Source organism: Paralichthys olivaceus, chromosome 13, assembly GCF_024713975.1.
Source record: "Paralichthys olivaceus isolate ysfri-2021 chromosome 13, ASM2471397v2, whole genome shotgun sequence".
Classification (NCBI taxonomy): Eukaryota; Metazoa; Chordata; class Actinopteri; order Pleuronectiformes; family Paralichthyidae; genus Paralichthys; species Paralichthys olivaceus.
The window spans coordinates 7,909,106-7,931,683 of record NC_091105.1 but is presented as its reverse complement, the minus strand read 5'-3'; the positions used below and the strand labels follow the sequence as shown (position 1 = coordinate 7,931,683).

The window sequence follows — 22,578 nt, the reverse complement described above, 5'->3', positions numbered from 1 at the left end:
TTGTTGAATGCCAGACTCTCCACATCAGTTTAAAATGCTGAGTCTGCACAGACACAACTCTGCGCCTGCTGATGGAGACAGTCAGGTTGCAGGCTGTGATATGTGGAGATGGTCCGATGGCTGAAATGTGATGGAATAGGATCATGTATGATTCTGGCTTCATCCTTATTCTTTCCAACCACACACACACACACACACACACACACACACACTGTGACTGTATTGCTGCCTCCTCTGTGAGCTGCACCCAGGCCCTTGACTAGTGAGGTGCACAGCATGCTGCAGACAGGACCAACACGACTGATGGAGACACCCAGGGGTGCTTATCACATGCAATAACGCACACATATCCACCATTTTATGTTACATGAATACATTACACGATGAACAGACACAATCACGACAGCTAAGAGTCTAACCTTGCGCGTCCATTTCTACAACATCTCAGCCTAGAGACTCTCGCCGCTGCTGGCTGTACGCCTCGGAAATCTGCAGTAACGCAGGAGGGGCAGAGCTGCCTTCCTATTGGCCCGCGCCGAGCATGGGCTTACACCGATTGGCCGGTGATCACATCATCAATGAGACGCTCCGAATTACGATTGGCTGCGTCGCAGAGAAGTGGGAGGGTGCGAGGGCGGCCCCTCGCCTCTATCATTCGCTCGAGGCGGCGCTTGTTCTCGTGGCGGAGTGGTGCAGCCAAAGCAACGGAGTACTGCGGCAGGAGCGAGGCAGAGGCTGCGGAGGGAGCGAGAGGTAGTTTTGCGGCCCGGTTAGTGCGTTTGGTCTTTCACCGCAGGAGAGCAACGGAGAGGAGGAGCGCGTGCCCATGCGTGATGCTCCGCTTGAGACCGCAACATTTCATCTGACAGAGGAGGAGAGACGCTGTAGCTGTAGCCTCACAAGGTTTGAGAGACCACTCATTTAAACCCAGGGAGAAAAAAAGAATAACAGACCAATAGAGAAAAAAAAAAAAAATCCCTGACGTCTTTTTTTTTTTTTTCCCTGCTCGTTTCCAATCAGGCTGAAAAACCATTGAGCATCTCTTGTGTTTTCCAACGCAGAGGCATTTAGACCAAAACACACCGTGAGGGGCTGACACCTCTCAAGCCGTGCATCACCTGAGAGGAGAAGAAGAGTGACTGCGCCATCATGGGGGTAAGAGCGACCATTCCAACTTTATCACATGCGTTGTTAGTCCCTCTGAAGTGGCCTGAGACGAGCCTGACATGCGGGGAGAGATCCACACCGACGGCCCTTTCTCTCTTTTTTTTTTTCCTCCCCCCACCTCCGTTATGGAAATCCCGGTTTGTCTGAGTGACATTGACTCTAATGCGGAACTGTGTTGTAGCTTGCGACAAACGGATGTAGCCGATATTTGACTCGACTGTAGCCTCCTGGTTGTGTCCTGCGTAGAAAATCTGTATTATTCTGATTTACGAGTCGTCCAATGATAAATAGATGAAATAACGGGAATGTGTGTGTGTGGTTGTCCTATGGATGTCAGGCCTTTCCTCTGACTGTAACCTTGCCAGGAATAGTAGACCATAATCGGTTTATTTTCACAGGGAGAGAGGGTGTGGATGTCCCTGTGCGCTTCACCCATCACGTGTGATTCAAAAAATGATGTATTATATTTGAAGGTTTTCTACAAAAATACTTGTTCGAAGACTTTCGCCCACTGTCCTGTGACCTCCTCCATGCGCCTCCCTAATCATAGACCTCCATCCCCCTCTCCTCCTGCCCTCTCCCCGGCCACCCGAGAGAGGCATGTGCCGGTGGAGAGGAGAAGAAGATGCCGTCGAGCTCGTCGCGGAGTCTCATCCTCGGCACCCTCGACGACCCATGCGTCATAATGCGGTTACCGGGAATAAGCGCCTCACCAGCTTATTTCCCCCTTTAATTTGTGACATAACAGGGGACTAGTTAATCGCCAGCAGTGAGCACATTTACGCACACACACTATAGATTAATCACACGATGCGTCTATGCAGCAGCAGCACGACGATGAGAGTCAAATTTGTGTGGATGACTTTGGAGAGGGGGCTTCTGCTGCATGTGATGCGCGCACAGTGAAACCATGAAACCCCAGCTGATCGAGTTAGCCAGATACACTTATCAGATGCACGTACATGAGCCAGTGGCTGATGCTGCTGCAGAGCACAGCGCCACTGGAAACGCCATGGTGCAGATGTCGTTTTGCAGGCATTGCGCAACTTTCGCTCCATCTTTTTTTTTTTTGCTCCATCGCCATCCTGCGGAAGGAGTTGCAATTTTTAATCCCTCTCTGCGGTGGCGTGACGCTGCGGAGAGAGGACCGAGCGATGCTGGGAGACATCTGCCGTCCTCTGGGCAGCGCAAACCGGTGACATCGCAGTGACACCAGCTGATGAAGATGATGTGCCCCCCCCCCCACCCCCCTGCAGTATCTCTGCTGGGGGATGTAGTGGGATTCAGAGATGGGGGAGGGGTGGGCTGCGGTGGCTGACAGGGTATCCATTGATGCTGCATGTGAAAGCCATCCCGCCATCATCAGAGGGCACTGCGTCAAAGAGGATAGGGTCGCACAAAAGTGCTTACGCATGTACTGCTGCCGTGTGGAAGTTAGATTTTAACAGTGTGATGAGGTGACGCCGAGTAGAGGTGGGCTGTCATTTCGCGAGATATCCGCGGCTCTCCAGAGATTTGCATTAGGCCTCAATGATAAATGCGCTCTGAGGTGACCCTGAGAATGACAGGGGATGGATGAGAGGGTGGAGACATGAATGGATGCGTGCGCATCGGGGCATCTTTTTACAAATGCGGTCGCTTCACAATCTCCCAGTCTCTCTCCGTCCGAATTTCGCACTGGCGCACTGTGTGATGGCACCGCCATCTGTCCTTTCCCAAGGCCGCAGTGGGCACCGCTTGCGACGCGCCTGCTGCGTCAAACCGGGGGCGGGGCCTGTGCTGTGGAAATTCCCTGTAAAGAACTGTGATAGGCTGGAAAGATAAGCCACGCAGAAGGGACCGAGTTGCAGAGATGCTGTAGAGCAAAACCTCCATCAGGAATACCTGAGAGAGAACATGTAGTCTATAGCACAGATTCAGATATTACTCTAAACTTTTTAAAAACGTCTCACATTTCCTCTCAGCTCATGGTTCTGCTCTCTGCAGTGATGCAGCTCCATGGTGCAGTATAGCTGGTGTGGATGTAAGGAGAGATGGTGATGAAGGGCTGCACACATGCATGGGCCTCTGGTTTTCACCTTCAGATACGTGACACTGACGGGGGGATGGTGCCACCGCTGAGAGAGCAAGAGGGGAAGGGCAGATACCGTAGGGACCGGTCTGCAGGTGTAGAGAGAGACGGAGAGAGAGATTTAGAGTGAGGGAGGAGGTGTGTTGAGGGGGGAAGGTGGCCTGGCTGCATATCCTGTTACAGGATAATGACCTGAGGCTCACATTACCATGGCTCCTGTTTCCTCGTGCTGCTTTGTGGGATTGGTTAACAGGGGGGGGTCAAGAGACAGACGGGATAGGGGGAAGATGAATGGGGTTGGGTGGATGATCCTCTATAGGACATTGACTGAAGGGTGAATGTCGTGGTGGAGGAAAGGATGGAGAGGTGTGTGGTGTAGGTAGGACACTATGGGAGGAGAGACAGGGATGAAAGACAAATGAGAGAGTAGTCGTAGCAGTGAGGCTTTGTCAGAAGGTCATGCAGACTGGGGACAGGGGGAATGGCGGAGCTGCTCTGAATGCAGCATGTCTGTGGAGAAGCTCCTGTGAACACTGAGTTCACTCTAAGACTTTGATTAGACTTACTAATTACCTATGTCCTGGAGTAAAGGTTTAGAACAGCGTGTGCTTTCATATTGGCCCTTGTGCGAGGAAAGAGAAGAAGTTAGAGGCTGTTCGTGGAAGAAGGATGTGTGTGGCCTCTGCAGAGGCCCAGCCCTCAGTTTGGTGCAGAGTGCTGCGCATCCCTCCCCACTGCACCTGCTGCCTGATGCTGATAGGCTGAACTGTACCACGACTGATCTGTCCCACACGTTGCAGGAACCAGTAGGAAAGCGTGTCCACACGGGGTCTGATCTACCGAGTGGTCTCCCCGCCTGCACAGCCACATGGGATGTTGTGCCTCTGAGGGCTAGGGGTCAATTAAGGTCAATATGGTGACTCTTTGAAATGACCCTCCATTGTCTTCATCAGGCCTATTGATGGTTTCTGATCAATAGATATCTGCTGTAATGAGGACAATGTCCTTAGTGAGAGTTCTAGTGAAGGACAGAATCCAGACTTCTCGTGCTTCAGCAAAAAAAGGAAATCATGCAGCTTCTCTCTTCACAAGTGTTAAGCGAAGGATGAGGCCTGAGCCTGTGTAATGCTAATAAAATGTAAAGGTCAGTCCTGTCTCTATCACACATTACTTTAAAACAAGATCACATTACTAGTACTGTGATTTATAAGCCTCACAGTTTTCTAACTGTAACATGTTGATGGACTCCCATAATGAGGCTGACTCAGAAGGGTTAGGTTGCCTGACTACAACAACATGACTAATTCAGGGTGTTGTCCTGGAGATGTGTGTACGTTTGTGAAGTGTGTGAGCATGTGTGCATGTTCCTGCATGAATACACCAAAGCCTGAGTATAACACTGCATAGCCTCAATGGATAAATGTTTGTTAAAATCAAGAAATACATTGCTACATTAGATTTTTATTTGTCACAATATTCAACTATTTTTTTCTTATCTTTCTTTAATTATTTCCAATTCATTCGTATCCATTGGATGCAACAGATCCTCCCTTGAAATTACAGAGACACATGCACACGTTAAGAATCTGATCTGCTAATGGTTTTTTCGGACAGCTGTGCAGTCAGCAGCTGTATGACTGTGCATGCACGCACATCTGCATGTCTCTGTGTGACCAGCTGTCTGATGATGAGTCCTATGGTGTCCTCTCTCACACAGTTGCAAGAGGCCATGTTCACTATGAGCGCCAACGAACCAAGATTTACAATGTTTAACTAGATTCACGCAACATAAAGTATAGATCCTTCAGACCTGAAGGGGGTGGGCAGTCATTGTGAAGATCTAAAGTTACACAATTGTCTCTGTGGGATGGACAGATGAAGCTGAAGGACAGACAGATGGACAGGAGGGCTTTCACTCTAAATTGGGATTATCAGTTTTGTTTCTTGCTTTTGTTTATTTTGAGGGTTTTGGACAGATCACAACACAGATGACTGAGAGTTAATCTCTCCTTGTCCCTTTGTTTTTATGTGGTTTATGGATTAAGATTTTTCTTAGTGGATTTATGTTATTACATACCAATCATTTTAGTGTTTGATTAAAACGACAGCACATAGTAATAAGAGAATCTTCCTCAGGATAGTTGTAGTCAATGTCTATTTCTTCCAAAAAGATTTTATGCCAACTGTTCATTTTCTTCCTCATGTCTGATATCTTGATTCTCTCCCTTTTCATGTCTGCTCACTTTGTTAAATAAAAAGACAAGAAGCCTTCGCATCAATCTCAAGGCTGATATGGATAAGTGATACAAATATCTTGACATCCAACTCATTATCGTCTGTTAAAAATAACTCTTATCAGCATCCCTTACCCAGCAATGATAGAAGCCGTTCATCAGATTATTTGGCAGCAGAACCTATTGAATTCATACATTTACTGAGAGATAACGGTAGAGAAATGTAGAGACAAAGAGAGAGAGATGAGCAGAGTGGGCTAATCCAGCGTAGTAATCAGACTAGCTAATCCCAACAGCTGTGTCCCTTGGTCCCCAGCCTGAGCCCCCCTACTGGGGCCCGGAGCCCTGCTACCCTGCTGCAAGCAAGAAACAGCAGATGGTCCAACGACCTTGCAAGGTCACACACACAAGCAGATGCATGCCTGCAACAACGCGTATACACACCATACACATTGTTACATCTCTACACATGCTAAAATTTTATTTAAAAGTTTTACATATATTAATTAAAACGAATGCATCATGAGTACATCCTTTTATAGTTTAAAGTGGATTAAATACATTCAAATTTTTCCATAAGGATTTTTTTTCCAATGCATATTTTGCATATGGAGCATTAAAATTGAAAGTGTTATGGAGATCCAGTTTTACTAAACTGAGCCACATTCTGCATACCTGCTCTTATATAAAGAATGAACTCTAAGCAGTGGGCCTCAGACGTTAATCTACAGCCCAAACATTGACTACAAGTACCTGTCCATTTTACCTTATTAAGTTTCAGGTGAAGCAGGATACAGTTTACCTCCTCTCATATATGACACCAAAATATACAACATGAATTTTTATATATTACTCAGACATATTTATTTATTTTCTCTGCTGGAGATCAACAGCAGCTGTACGATCTAAAAACCTGCTGTGGTTTTTGTTTAAAAATTAAACACAGAACAAGGCCATGACATGGATTCAGTGAAGGGAGACTGATGTGATGCTTTAATATGGCTGCTCTGTACAAAAAAAGAAGTGGAGACACATATAGGTATTACTAACGCTGCAGTGGTTTATGGAATAACAACTGAATGTGGAGCATGGTAACACTTCTTCCACCTATTAATCCACTTTCTCATATGACTCATGTCAAGAGAAACATAACAGCACCGCAACGTCAGATCTTTCCTCTTCCCTTTCCTGTGAGTGCAATAGAAGGGGAAGAACAAGAGGCTACACCCTTCAAACCCACCGTTGGTGGGCCTGTCCTGACCCGCTGCCGTCAACACGTTAGTTCTCTCAGGTGACACTCCCAGATTTAACGGTGGGTACATGGTGTGTAGATATTGAAATTAGTTCCACTTCATTTCTTTATGCCAAAATAAATTATATCTTTGTAGTTTTACAGTTCGTGAGAGGTTTAGTTATGTCTTGAACGTGTCCAGTGTTGGTTCAAGTCAGAGGACACACTGTTAACGTCTTATATTTGTCTTATTTTACAGTTTTATTCCAAGCTCTACCTCTCTACTCCACATCTCCCTCAGTCTCTCTGCCGCAATGCGTGTAGTCGCTGCACATACGGACTGTAGCCAGTACAATGACTCACCTCTGCTCGCACACACACACCTGCACACACTTAATTTCTCTCCGTCCCTTCGCCTGTCTGCATTATACAGCAGTAAATACAGTGTCCAATTACAAAGGCATCAAGTATTTCTTGTCACAGATCACATCAGGGGATCCTTGGAGGACCAGGCCGCTGATTTGCTGCGTCACCATGCCAATGGTCATGTCGGTTTCTATGGTTCCAGTTTTTGCCCTCCAAACACACTCTCTCATCAGAGTTGTTCGCACAAGGAGACAAATTGTGAGGTTTAGTTTGGTTAGCCGGAGCAGGCCCCGAAGAATAAATTATGATCCAATCAAACACACACAACCAGATAATGTAGAGCTTTGGCTCAATTGAATTATTGACATTTTAAGCATGTTTTAACAAACTAATGTGTAACTGGGTGAGAGCGATATCAATATGTAATCCATAGAAGATCCTGCAATTTTTCCATTTCCTGATGATGTCAGAGATATGTCTGCACATCAGTCTGCTCGCCTCTGCGCCTCTGGGAGAGTGGTAGTCTGTAATTTCAGCCACGGATCTCTGTTTCCTTCCTCAGTACAGAGGGGGCTCATTACATTACCCAGAGCTGTGTGAGACAGCTGGTCACCGACACAGACACACAAACAGGCAGGCAGCACACTTTGATGTTGTCTGCATATGAAAGGCTCTTTTGATTGTATATGCACAATATATAGACACAATTTGTCTCTGCTGTACAAGTAGATAACAAAGACGAGGCAGCAGATGCAGACGAAACATAAAACTGAACAGATCAGAGGATAATAGACATGTAAGTCTTTTTTTAACAAACTGTTTAAAACACATTTTTAAGGTACGATATTTGTCAACTACTTCTATAACAGAAGACATATTCATTACATTTATTACATCTATGCCATTATATTGTCATTTATCACCTGTTTATAGACCACATTGACTGCAGCGACATTCATATAACTGATACCACTACTTTAGAATGTGTTATAAATCATTCATTAAATGTTTATATTCTACTGATGAATGCTGAATAAGGCGACTTAAAGTAGATGGATTTGGGGGAATGGACTGGCTTAATAGGCCCCGCCTTGTGTTATTAATGATTGAGGGGCAAGCACACACACACCCACACCCATAAAACCAACAGGGTTATGTACATATCATAATCACACTGTAAAGGATTTAAAGATAAATCAGCGACCTCTCTTTTCTCTGCTGACAACCACTCATTCATATCTGCAAACGTTTGCACACAGACACCTGGGGTATGTGTATAATCTAGTAACATGTAGGAGAACACACTCTCAAAGTGACACACACTCTCCATAAGTGAGGTTGTGCAATCTATTAGAGTGGGGGTCACTGCAGGTCAAACACTGACACAGAGTCAGCAGACAAAGACTGGTGGTCAATATCTAATTAGAAGCATGAGAGGAGAGTAACAACTGTTCCCCTCTTTCTTTCTCTCTCCATCACTCACTCTCTGTCTGTTTCTCGACCCACCTCTCCCACTCGTTACCTGTCCCTGCTTCTCACCTCCCACCGATATCGCCCGTTCCATGTGCCAAGTCATGTCTGTCATCAACTCCCCTTCACATCCATCTCGCTCTGTCTTTACTTTTCCCCCACATGTCGTTTTGTTTGGCAAGGCTCACCTCCCACCTCCCTACCAACCGCATCTATTGTCTGGGCATGTGTGTGTGTGTGTTTGTGTGACAGAGAGAGAAAGAACTGTGAGTGCTCCTATTTCTATTATCAATTTAAACATGCATTTACGCAGCTGGGCTGACAATGCACCTTAAATGTGTTTTTACATTGCTCATGCGTTGTTTATGGAAAATGTAGCCAGGGTATTATATCTATATGAATCTGCACTAACACCCCTCCCGGTCTGTCATCTTCAAAATGAAGCTGCCAAATTGAAAATGAGGCAAATCCACATGTTCTTCAACAGCTTTGATTTTTAAATAGATATATAAAGTAGCCTTTTATTCCCTGAATCCACAGTGGAAAATATGTACACATTCTGTAATATATACATATGATATGAACCCCCCCCCCCCCCCACACACACACACACACACACACACACACACAAGAACACACCCACATATCCAGGGTTTTTCTCAGAGGGGTTGAGCAGCAGTACTTTTCCACTGCATCAGTCTCTGCCCAATGCATCTCTGTCTCACCAGGCCTGCCTGGTCTTGCTGCAGCAAGAGATTTGCTCACCTGCTCTTTTGTTGCAGAACTGTGTGTGTGTGTGTGTGTGTGTGTGTCTGTACTTGCGGGTGCATTGGCAATGCGGTCAAACTGCTTCCTCCCACTGACATACTCCCTGCCTGACGTGCATGAACGGATGGCTTTGTTGTTTGCTTTGAATTCAGAAGTGGTCGTTGAGCAGCCGTTGTCGCACAGTTCAGTACGATGAGTGAGAGTTGGCCTCTGTGGCATGTGGTGACTTTTAATACACAAGAACAAACATCCCAAAGAATGCTGCTCCCCCAAGTCTAACAGAGCCATGCCTCACGCAAATCACTGTCTGGTAGTCAACCCGGATTCCAGAGACAATGAAGACCTTCATGGTCTACCACTGTTTGCCTTGTTTGTCTTGATGCTATCTCATCCACATGTTGCCTCACAAAACCTTTTTATGATAGACTAGAAATACAGGTCTTTATAACCATGTACACATTTAATATGTAGAGGTGTGATTTCACAAGAGATTTTCACAGGAGCAGCACAGTGGGAAATGCAAGTTTATCTTTGTGACATTTTTGTGCGACTGTAGGTGTGTGTGGTTTGGGTGTATGTTTGTCAACCAGTATAAGTGGAGGTATTAGGACTGACTCATACTCCCTCACTGGTGCTTTTGCAAATATACTTGTTAGATAAGTGAATTTGAACAAAGAATCCATTTATTTTTAAATAATCAGACTTCCCACACATCAGTTTGTCTTTGTAGTTCATATCAGATGTGAACAAAACAGTCAAGCAGCAGTTACATGGACATTTTGCACTTGAAAATGTTCCTACCCTGTTGTACCACTAGAGGGTGTTTAGAGCAGTGAATACAGTTCGAGTTAAAGGCTCAGTTTGTAGAATTTGGTGACATCTAGTGGTGAAGTTGCATGTTGCAGCTGAACACCCCACTCCTCACCCTGCCCTTCCAAACATGAAGGAGAACCTGTGGTAGCATTCAATTATAAAAAATCAAAATGTGTTAAGTTTGTCCAGGTTGGACTATTGTAATAAACATAGTGGCCTCTGTAGAGAGGATTTGAAAATATAACACATGTGACACAGGTCTAGTTTTGGACATTACAGGTGTAACTGAATCAAGCAGAGGGGAGTGACAGCGTTGAAGTTGTAAGCCGTAAATGTTACGAGTTAACACACAATTACTAGCAGAAAAGTAAAATTTAAAGAAAGAGACATTGATTGGAATGAATATATCGAACAGAAACAATTAACAGAAGGAACAGACAGCAGTTGTCAGTATCACAGTTCCCAAGGAAATTTCAACCTTTTTACCGCATCCACTCATACTCAGATGCACGTGCATTAATCTTATATTAAGATATTTCACAATCATCGATTATCAGTTAGTTATTGATGTTTATGTCCAATCTAAAGTGACTTTTAAAGCTATAGATCCACTAAATCTGCTTTGAGGTAATGAATATATATCTGACTTTATTGATCCACCACCAAGGGCAGTTTCTTTAATGTCTCAGCTGTGTCAATGAAGGGCCCGTCCACTGGGACCTGCTCATGCCACCTCTGACCTCTGATGAGGGACATATATATCGACGCGCTCTAGTGGTCATGTTGCTCTCCTTCAGGACGTCATTAAGCTACAGTTGCACTTATAGAGGGAGTGCAATGTGCAGTGGTGGATGAAGTGTGGTTATTAATAGTCCACTCACATCTGGTTTTACAGCATAAGCCAATTTCTTAGGGGACAGTTATAGTAAGGAGCACACCAAAATCAACAGGCGTTGCTGTAAAGCAGGAACAAGATGATTACATTAGATGTGTCTGTGGTTGCATTCATTTAGTAATCTTGTCATCTAAGTGTCTCTGATGTTTCTAATATTGTAGAAATACTAGAATCGAATCAGAAACATCTATAAACTCAGTTTGTCTGTGCCCTCTCTCCCTCTCACATCTTTAATGTTTGCTGCCAAGTGAAAAAAGAGAGATAGCAGGAAGCCATTAGTTAAAACCTTCAGGTTAAACCATTTGCATGATGTGATGTGTCCATCAGGCACTTGTGGACATCAGAGCAAGAGTCATTTGATTAAACAGACATGGCAGAGCGGTCCGAGGCGCTGCTGTTAACGCGAGGTGATGATAGTGCACTCAGGCAAAGCAGACCTGCCGGGGTGATGAATTTTCCCGTCACGTCACAATGATTCTTCGGATAATAGGTTTTTATGTTAATGCTTTTCATCTAATATCCCTCTCATAAACTCAGCAGAATTGACATGATTACCTCCTGAGCAACGCAGGCAACTTCTCAAGGCCACTTCACAAGGATAACAACGCTATTAACTGTACACTGATGTAGAGGCATCTCAAGGACATTTCAGTGAAGCCCACTGGCTGTTTCTTTTTCAGTCAGTGACCGATAATTACTGTTAGAAAGCCAAGCAAGATGTAATGCATTTCATAGTTCTGGTTATTACCATGCGCATGTACAAGAGCTAAGATTACACACGGAGGGGCACCCACCACTATCGCCTCATTCTAGTCCCAAGGCATGTGTAAAACATATGTGTGTGTCTGTAGTATGGGCGGTCAGACAGTTACCGCGTTGCCACCACACAGGACAAAGATAAACGATCCCCCAAGAAGAAGGCGGGGACCAAGGACATGGATGACCTGAAGAAGGAAGTGCCCATTGTGAGTAAAACCTACTTTTATCCTTAAATGTTGATGTTAAAGATGTTTGAGGTTTCATGTCAATCAAAAGAAGATTAATTACATCATTATTTCAGAAGAATTTTCACACCATCCATATATATATATATTTGTGAGAAAATGATTTTCAAAAATGTCAAGAAAAAAAAAGAAAAAATAAAAAAAAATAAAAATAAATGAAAATACATATACACATTTTTGTTGGAGAGAAGGGAAATATTTCCTCACACAGGCCAAATTCATGTATATTTTGCTGGTAAGAGGGTTGACTTGTCAGGAAATCATCACCTTGATCCCACAACTCAGCGCAAGAAACAGACACCAGGGTCGCCATACCTGGCTGCCCTGATTCTCTTATCTCTCAGGTGAACTGCATGCATGGACTAAATTTCTAATTACCTTGTGTATGCCATTTAGTGCTACAAAGCCACAGCTGTTTTTATTTACATTCTGGCATACTTACTCTTTTAATCTGGAGTACTATCTTCACATTTTTCCTGCATGCAAAACAATGGCACCGCACTGTAACATGCAGAGAGGTGATTATCCCTGTGTGACGTTTTTCAGACGGAACACAAGATGTCCGTGGAGGAAGTTTGCCGAAAATTCCAGACTGACATTGTCCAGGTGAGTCCGTGATATCTGGTTCTCTCAGCATGTACTGTTCTTCTACGGTGTGAGGCAGTTTTTCCAGTTGACCACTAGATGGCAGGAGGAGACCTTCATTGGTTTATTTCATGTTTTAACTCCTCAGTACAACTGTCCACTAGAAGCTATGGCCATACTAAAGAAATATGAGAACTCAAAGATTTGGTTTTAACTGCAGATGTGTCTTTCTCTGTTAACTGTCCCCTCCTCCCTGTTCCCTCCAGGGACTGACCAATGCCCGGGCAGCAGAGTTCCTGGTCAGGGATGGCCCAAATGCCCTCACCCCTCCTCCCACCACCCCGGAATGGGTCAAGTTCTGTCGCCAGCTGTTTGGTGGATTCTCCGTCCTGCTGTGGATAGGGGCCATCCTCTGCTTCTTGGCCTACGCCATCCAGGCAGCCACAGAGGACGACCCAGCAGGAGACAATGTGAGCACCGCCCATGTACACAAACACAGACACACAAACAATCCCATTCTTTTCCGACCAGCCTATTCTAATGTGACCCATGTACGGCCCATTAATAACAACTCAGCTCAGGGATTTGACTGTATGTATGTATACTTAACTCTCTCTCTCTCTCTCTCTCCAGTTGTACCTAGGTATCGTGCTCACAGCCGTCGTTGTCATCACTGGCTGCTTCTCATACTTCCAAGAGGCCAAGAGCTCCAAAATCATGGAGTCTTTCAAGAACATGGTGCCTCAGGTAAACACGTGGACTCTGACTTTACAGTGTTGAAAGTGACTATTTATTATTCTTTTTAAATACTTTGGCAGATGTCGGAAATTAATAGTTAATGTGCCTTTTTGAAGATGAGCAATCTTTTACCAGTACTTAATTATGTTGTCACAATGCAGAGACTTTGTTGCTCAGTCAAGTGTTCGTTGTATAGAAATATGTAATAATAATACTTTAACTTTCTATAGCACTTATTTAACAATGTAAAAAAGTGCTTCAAAAAACACATTTAAATAAAACATTGCAGAACGATTACATAAAAGTATTGAAAATCTAAATATTAAAAATCAGGCATGTAAAGGCTTTTCTATGAAAATATGATTTAAAAATAGTTGAATTGCTTGGAAGTAATGCTCATTGGCTACTGTGTATATGTGTGTTTGTGTGTTTTCTAACTTTCACTGATCTCTCCCATGCAGCAAGCGTTGGTGATCCGTGAGGGTGAGAAGGTACAGATCAACGCTGAAGAGGTGGTGGCCGGAGATCTGATTGAAGTGAAGGGAGGAGACAGGATCCCTGCTGACATCAGGGTGGTTTCTGCTCATGGCTGCAAGGTTCATACACACACACACACACACATGAACAAACATTTAAACTCTTGCTTCTTGTTGTACAACATTATTTTTCTTCTTCTTGATAGGTGGATAATTCCTCCCTGACAGGCGAGTCAGAGCCTCAGAGCAGGTCACCTGACTGTACCCATGACAACCCCTTGGAGACCCGAAACGTTGCTTTCTTCTCCACCAACTGTGTGGAAGGTATTGTCACCATGGCGATAGAATCACATTCTGTAATTAATTATTTTGCCCGAGGTTGGGTTTAACTGAGCCACGTGGTAAAAAAACAAAGATACTGATTCTATAAATCAAATTTGTATAACAGTACGTATCTGCTCTTTTTCCCACACCAGGTACAGCACGTGGCATCGTCATCTGCACTGGAGACCGCACAGTCATGGGTCGCATTGCCACTCTGACCTCTGGCCTGGAGACCGGCAAAACCCCCATCGCTAAGGAGATTGAGCACTTCATCCACATCATCACGGGCGTGGCCGTCTTCTTGGGCGTCACATTCTTCATCCTGGCCATCGTCCTGGGTTACAGCTGGCTGGAGGCCGTCATCTTCCTCATCGGCATCATTGTGGCAAACGTGCCTGAAGGGCTGCTGGCTACAGTCACTGTAAGTGGACTCATTATTACACACTTAACATTTCATAGCATCTTTTTTTAGCTGAAGTGTTCATTAATCTTTAACATGTTTTAACATTATACATGTCTTTGTCCGCAGGTGTGTCTGACCCTGACTGCCAAGCGTATGGCCAAGAAGAACTGCCTGGTGAAGAACTTAGAGGCTGTGGAAACCCTGGGCTCCACCTCCACCATCTGCTCTGACAAGACAGGCACCCTGACCCAGAACAGGATGACTGTGGCCCACATGTGGTTCGACAACCAGATCCATGAGGCTGACACCACCGAGGACCAGTCTGGTTAGTTAAAGAGAGGACACACACACACACACACACACACACACACACACACACACACACACACACACACACACCACTAATGTCTGAAATATGTGTCTACTGTAGACAAGCATGACCACAGTGATTAATGTCCACGTTTCTGTTCCTCGTCCAGGTGCCTCATTCGATAAGAGTTCAGTGACATGGCAGTCTCTGTCTCGTATCGCCGCTCTGTGTAACCGCGCTCAGTTCAAAGCGGGACAAGACTCAGTGGCCATCCTGAAGCGTGACGTTGCTGGCGATGCCTCGGAGTCGGCCCTGCTGAAGTGTATTGAGCTGTCCTGTGGCTCAGTCAGGGCAATGAGGGATAGGAACAAGAAGGTGGCTGAGATCCCCTTTAACTCCACCAACAAATACCAGGCAAGTCATGGCTGAATATCACTGTGTACACACAAGCAACAACACACTGTGAAAATACACCGGGGTCAGAAAGTCTGAGACCACTTTCCAAGAAAGTGATATTTTCCTGCGAGAGTTTTATCTTTACCTTTATTTCCGCTCTCCGTCTTTAGCTCTCAGTGCACGAGACCGAGGATGTCAATGACAACCGCTACCTGCTGGTGATGAAGGGCGCCCCTGAGAGGATCCTAGACCGCTGCTCTACCATCCTGCTGCAGGGCAAGGAGCAGCCTATGGACGAGGAGTTGAAGGAGGCTTTCCAGAATGCCTACATGGAGCTGGGAGGACTGGGAGAGAGAGTGCTCGGTAAGGATAGAGAGAAATGGAGAGAGGTAAAGATAGGGAGACAGAAAGGGAGAGAGGAGAAAAGGGTACTTATGACCAATAAGTCAAAATTAAGATTTTATTCTATTATATTGAATTGTAATAAGTATATTCTGCCTTGTATGTATCTTGATACCAAACATATTTAAAAATATTTTTTTTCCTTATTATCTAAACCTATACATTTCTGCTGCTTCTCCCATCATGTCATACTATGTATGTCTGTATGAGTTAAATGCTTTTAGTTGGTACGTCTCCAAATCATCTTGATCGCGCCCTGGTTGTTGGCTTCTGCATTGGCCATAAACCCTGCATCCCTTCCAGCAGTTGGATCAGTTAAAGCTTTAAAATAAGGCCCTAAATATGATTTTCCTAAGGACTAGCTGTTTGAGGTTCAGTCAGAGGCGATACAGATACAGGGGTAGGGAGAGAAAATCTGTGTTCCTGTCTGTTTCCTTATGCATATATTTAAAGACTTCACAAATCAAACACTTCACATATTTCTATTCCTCCCAGGTTTCTGCCACGTGCTGCTTCCAGAGGACCAGTACCCCAAGGGTTTTGCCTTTGACACAGAAGACGTTAACTTCCAGACGGACAACCTTTGCTTTGTGGGCCTCATGTCCATGATCGACCCTCCCCGTGCTGCTGTGCCTGATGCTGTTGGAAAATGCCGATCTGCTGGTATCAAGGTGACCCTTTATATATGATCTCTTTATTCCTAACCTAAAACAGGTTCAGTTTCAAAATGACTTTGAAATCACGCAAAGAAACATAATCTTTGTTGCTCTTGACATTGTAGGTCATTATGGTCACTGGAGATCATCCAATCACAGCCAAGGCCATCGCCAAGGGGGTGGGCATCATCTCCGAGGGCAATGAAACAGTGGAGGACATCGCAGCTCGTCTCAATATACCTGTCAGCCAGGTCAACCCCAGGTAAAGGATGTTTATAGCAAAACACACACGGTCGTATAAATGATGGTAAATTATGAGGCCTACATGACAGTTTCAATGTCTTTGTTTAGGGATGCCAAGGCCTGTGTGATCCACGGTACCGACCTCAAAGAACTATCTCAGGACCAGATGGACGACATCCTGAGGAATCACACAGAGATTGTGTTTGCCAGAACGTCCCCACAGCAGAAACTCATCATCGTAGAGGGCTGCCAGAGACAGGTGGGAAGACACTAAGATTAGTATAAACTGTCTTGTAGGCAATAAAATAAAATATCATGGATACAAGAATTGTATCTTGTTGGATTTGCTTTTTACATTGTGCAAGTGCAGGGACTAGATTTTGAATTTACGCTATACTTTTGCAACAGCAGATGGCGCTAGTTACCTGTTACATGAAGATTCCCTGACTGACACACAAAGATTTATTTTTTTCACTGGGATTTTTAGATTGTTTTGAATTTGAGATACAGATTTTTACACATGTTGTAATTGATGTTAATGGTTATAAATGATCCATATTTAAATAAAAAAAATATTGTCCATTTAATTTGATAGTTTCATTAAAAGAGAACCTTTGAATTGTTTATTCAAAATAAATCTTTTCCTGTAAATGAAAACTATATTTGGTTTACAAATTTTTTTTTTTTAGGTTGTTTTTCAATCATGGAAATTTGAATTGATGCCCCTTTTGTTGGATGTGAAGTGTCGACACATACCACTTATTTATCTTTGACTTATTTATTTAGTCATATTGTGTTGATATAAATGACAGGATTGTATTATCGACCTCTTCTCTAGATTGTTTAAAAAAGGGATAAATGCATTTAACAAATATTCAATAATTGACTCCTCCTTTTCATCTCTCCCAGGGCGCCATTGTAGCTGTGACAGGTGATGGTGTGAACGACTCTCCTGCTCTGAAAAAGGCAGACATTGGTGTTGCCATGGGAATCTCTGGTTCTGATGTGTCCAAACAGGCTGCAGACATGATCCTGTTGGATGACAACTTTGCATCCATTGTCACAGGAGTGGAGGAAGGTGAGACGACAGAAAACATGGCACCAGAACAGAAAAACGTTTAAATAATTTTTAAGGTTTTAATATCTGAAAAATATGAGAAGAAAGAGGAGGATGGGAATTGTTGAGGTTCTAAATAATTCTAGATCAGTGGACGTACTCAGTATGTGATGTAACCCGTCTGCATCTCTCTCTTTAGGCCGCTTGATTTTTGATAACCTCAAAAAGTCCATCGCCTACACACTCACCAGCAACATCCCAGAAATCACACCCTTCCTGCTATTCATCATCGTCAACATTCCCCTGCCACTGGGAACCATCACCATCCTGTGTATCGACCTGGGAACTGACATGGTGAGAGATCAAACACAGACAGATTCATCCACGTGCTCACACACAGTGAAACACCAGTGAATCCAGCTGTTGTTGATGCAACACCTCACATGTAACTAAAAGTTAAATTGTGTTCCTCGTCTCTCAGGTGCCAGCCATCTCCCTGGCTTATGAAGCAGCAGAGAGCGACATCATGAAGCGTCAGCCCAGGAACCCATTCAGGGACAAGCTGGTGAACGAGAGGCTTATCAGCATCGCCTATGGACAAATTGGTAGGTGGATAGAAGACCGGACCTCTGATCCACGCTGTGGATTGTTTTTGATCTGGATTGAAGTTTGATCCTCGTGGCCTGAAAGTAGTTTTGTGTTAAAATCAACTTCATCCTCCTCCAACAGCACAGTTATCTTTGGACCTGTCTGCAGTGTTTTTGGTAAAGCTGGATAAGGAAGATGGAAAACTTCAAAATATGTTATTAAATCTCTGTTGTGTTTTTTTCTTCAGGAATGATCCAGGCTCTTGGAGGCTTCTTCGCTTACTTTGTCATCTTAGCTGAAAACGGCTTCCTGCCCACTCGACTGGTCGGCATCAGGCTCGATTGGGACGACCGCTCCACCAACGACCTGGAAGACAGCTATGGACAACAGTGGGTAAGTGTATCGTAAGCAGTTTTAACATTTAAGAAGTTGATTAATTTAAAAAATCATTATTTTGATTTGATTTTCACAAATGTTACTTTAAGATTAAAATGTAAGTACTACAAAAGGAATTGTAGATGTTCTTAAATAAGATTAAAGATAACTAAGATTAATATAATTTTAATTAGTTACAGTTGAATTTTCTCATCTGTAATGCAGTTCTAGATATCTGAAATTTAAAAGTTTAAAAAAACAAAAAACAGTTGTTGATCAAATGTAGTTTACAAGAGTAAGTGTGTAGTTTGCGTGCGTGTGGAAGTGACAATGTGTTTGTTTTGTAGATTTTCTTGTTTTGTCTCATGGTCTTTCTGTCCTTTCTTGTCCTCAGACGTACGAGCAGAGGAAGATTGTGGAGTTCACCTGCCACACAGCCTTCTTTGTCAGTATTGTAGTTGTGCAGTGGGCTGATGTCATCATCTGCAAGACCAGACGTAACTCTGTGTTCCAGCAGGGCATGAAGTGAGTCCGACAACTCCTCTTTGATACGGCACAGTGATGTGCACTGATGCTTGCAGTTATCTCATTCTCTGTATCATCATTTCCGGTCGTTAATATTTGTTGTTTCTCTGCCCAGGAACAAAATCTTGATCTTCGGCCTGTTTGAAGAGACAGCCCTGGCTGCCTTCCTGTCCTACTGCCCAGGCATGGATGTGGCACTCAGGATGTATCCTCTAAAGTGAGCACCATGACCATATTCACACACATGGATGAACCTAGAGTAGTGACTACTCTGCCATAAAGATGCTAAGTGTCATCTAATTTATTTCTAATCATTCTGCTTCTCCTCTTGTCCACAGACCTAGCTGGTGGTTTTGTGCATTCCCATATAGTTTTCTCATCTTTGTTTATGATGAAGTCCGAAAACTGCTCATCCGTCGGAATCCTGGAGGTGAGAGTCGTTTCTTTACACCTTGAACCAAAGTTCTTATAAATGAGTAGTTTGATGAAGGACCATGTTCTAGATGTTTCTTTGAGTCGGTGTTAAACTTCTTAAAAAACGCATGGTGACGACAAGATTCCATGAAGTCACTGCACTTACTCCCTGGAAAACCACTATGTGTAGTAATGAGATGGGGGTTTTTTTTGTGCTAAGCTAAGCTAATCGATTGCTGGCAGCAGCTTCACATTTACTGTTCAGATATGGGAGAGGTTCAAAACTCCAACTCTTTGCAAGAAAGCAAAGTAAATTCAGGAATTGTTGCCTGTGAAAATTGTAAAAATGTTGAAAAACAGGTGATCTAACAATTTTAAAGAGGGTGGAAAAATTAAAATTCCTGGATCTCTCCCCTGATCCGGATCCACACCAAAACTGAGAGGGTTCTTCCCTGAGACATCACGCATCCTTCCACGAAGTGTCAAAGAAATCCATCCCGTAGATTTTGTTTAATCTGGTTTACAACCAAACCAACCAACAGACAGACTAAATATATCGTCAAACTGACTAACAAACAAACTTTCCTTTTCTCTGTCTCATTTGCACTCCAGGTTGGGTGGAGAGGGAGACTTACTATTGATCGACGGAGCTCCTTTGCTCAAACCCCCTTCATCTTCCACTTATTTCTCCCCCCCGTCACTCCATCCCTGGCAAGACACACCTCCAGACGCCCCGCCCCCTTAAAGACAGAAACCGCTTTGAAGCAATTTTCATCAAAACTGCCCCAAAGATTAAAAACAGCAAAAGCACCTTTACAACTTTCTACACTGACCCGCCCCCCCTTACTCCCATCTCCTATGATACTCTTTGCATGTGTTCTCTCACTGCTGTGTACATAAACCAATATATCTACCAAACGGCAGCTGCATATTGTGTATGTAGATTTGAATGAGCTAAGGATACAAAGGGAGTGTCTACGCTCTGCAAAAAGGGCCATCCAGCTCCTTCCCCTCCCTGCTCTCCCACCCTCGTCTCCCCCCGTACCTTCGCTCCTCTCTCCTCTCCCTCCTCGCCATCCCTTTGCTTGTCCTCCAATCACACACACATATAAAGATCACACGGTGAGATCCCACCGCCGCCACCACTTCGACTGCCACCTCTTGCCTCCGTCTCCTGTCTGTGGAGGACCCGTGGAGTGGCCATCTCCCTGTTGTTCTCGCTGGCGTCCATTTTCCTTCTCCTCTGTTACTCAACGGCCACTGTGTTGTTGTTTTTTTGATATATGTGGGGTAGGGGGAGGGGGGTGTCAACGGTTTTACCTGTCTTTGTTTTTTTAATTTCCAAAACGGGAGGGTGGGTATGTGAGAGCTGCTTTTCCTCATTTAGGCCTAACAAAGCACACCCCATGGCGTCCTGGTCCCTCCTCTCTCCCCCTCTGTCTCTCACACCCCTGCCCTCCCCTCCCTCCCACCCCCGTTTGTCTCTGTTTGTGTGCACTGTGTGAACCATCGTCCTTGTTAATAACTATTACAGTACACCCACCCCCAAGTTGGTAAATGCAACTCAATCTTTCTGTGTGCTCTAGGAAATCTATATAATTCTATACTGAATTTAAATGAAACAATAAAAAAAAACATGTTGAAAAACAGCTCAAGAGACATTCATGAGGAAGAACATTAACAATACTGGTGAGATAGGAAAAGTGAGAGATGTGTGTCTCTCGTTTTACTTTCTTTGTTTGGTTTCAGTTATTTTTTTGCTGGTTTTCCAGGAGGCTACTGTAAAAATGTAACAGCAGAGCAGGGTTTTAGGTTCGTGTTTCTAAGGCTGTCAGGTTCCTGTCACTGCAGGTGTGTGTCGGTATGATGTGGTGCAGTGTGTTGTGCTGTGGTGAGTGGTGATGATGCGTCCATGTGCCCGGGGTCTGTTCACCGGACTGGATCCAGGCCTGGTTCCCTCCAGGTCCTGGCACTCGTCTGTTCTGACCCGGGTCTGCGTGCATGTTTGTGTTGGAGACCAGTGAAGGGCCAGCGGTCTCAGGCTGGGTCTATCTCAGATGGCTGAAAGGGTTGAAATTCAAGAAAAAAAATAAATGAAATAAAAACACAACTAGTAGAACATGTGTGTCAAATAAATGAAACCAACACCAATAAAACATCTAGAACATTTAATACAACTCAGATGCGTCTGTGTTTCTTTCTGTCTCTTGTCTTTGACATTTGAAGCGCAATAAGCTTTACTCTTGTTTTACTCTTTCCTCGTATTATTACTTCCACCAAGGACGTTATGTTTTTGTCTGGTTTTGTTTGATATAGCAGGATTAAGAAAAAGCTACTCATATATATGATTTCATAACCCAGGGATGAACCAATAAAATTTTGGTGTGGATCAGGTATCATGTGGCTTGGGGGGCAGATTTCTCTGAGAATCAATCTGGATTTTAAAAATCAAGCAAGTTTAGGGGACTGATATTTATGAGTGTGTGCAATTTGCTGCTGATCCAAATAAAAATCTGGATCTGGTGAATTTAATGTACCACTCTAGTCTGTTGATCTATATCTATAACCCTGCAAGAAAACTCCACTAGGAAAAAGTTCTTCTGTAAGATTTTTACTTATCAGCCTCATGGCTATAAAATATATGTATTCAGTTATGCAAATAAACCGTCTTAATTCCTTTCATCACACTATGAAGTTCACATGATGTGAATTTATTTGAATAAGTGAAGCCACAATTTTATTTAAAACCGGTTTTGGTCTTAAACGTGAGGATGGGATGCCACCTAGTGTTATGAGTTAATGTGGACTTCAAACTGCATAACAATCTGCCATAGGAGCATGAGTTGGCAGCAGCCCAGGGTAATGCACCAAACTACTCCGTAAATGTGTTCGCCTCGTCTGTGACATCCAGAGGATGAGAATCACTGTCGGCTGCAGAAAAATGAACAATATTTTATTTCCATTACATAAGTAATAATACATAAGTTATATGTTTGGGAAAGAATGACACATTTTGTTATTAATAAAAGTCGCTATTTCCAAAAGGTGACTTTCCCTCAAACAGGCG

At 43.9% G+C, this 22,578-nt stretch overlaps 1 protein-coding gene across 4 annotated transcripts; it reads left to right on the top strand.

Moving 5' to 3' along the window:
- The first annotated feature begins 679 nt into the window (after positions 1–679).
- Positions 680–21,688, top strand: atp1a3b (ATPase Na+/K+ transporting subunit alpha 3b). Of its 4 annotated transcripts, none has more exons than XM_020092920.2 (23): positions 680–903; positions 1,062–1,155; positions 11,906–11,980; positions 12,566–12,625; positions 12,871–13,074; positions 13,238–13,351; positions 13,804–13,938; positions 14,025–14,142; positions 14,295–14,563; positions 14,672–14,870; positions 15,025–15,269; positions 15,422–15,614; positions 16,149–16,324; positions 16,435–16,571; positions 16,661–16,811; positions 17,462–17,630; positions 17,809–17,963; positions 18,091–18,214; positions 18,445–18,590; positions 18,967–19,097; positions 19,213–19,314; positions 19,436–19,527; positions 20,124–21,688. In XM_020092920.2, exons 2-23 carry the CDS (start codon positions 1,150–1,152, stop codon positions 20,150–20,152), a joined length of 3,030 nt encoding a protein of 1,009 aa, XP_019948479.1. In that variant the 5' UTR covers positions 680–903; positions 1,062–1,149; the 3' UTR covers positions 20,153–21,688. The 4 variants fall into 4 exon arrangements, with proteins under 4 accessions (XP_019948479.1, XP_019948477.1, XP_019948480.1 ...); XM_020092918.2 differs by having other exon boundaries at positions 11,867–11,980; XM_020092921.2 differs by having other exon boundaries at positions 1,021–1,155.
- The last annotated feature ends 890 nt before the right edge of the window (positions 21,689–22,578 follow it).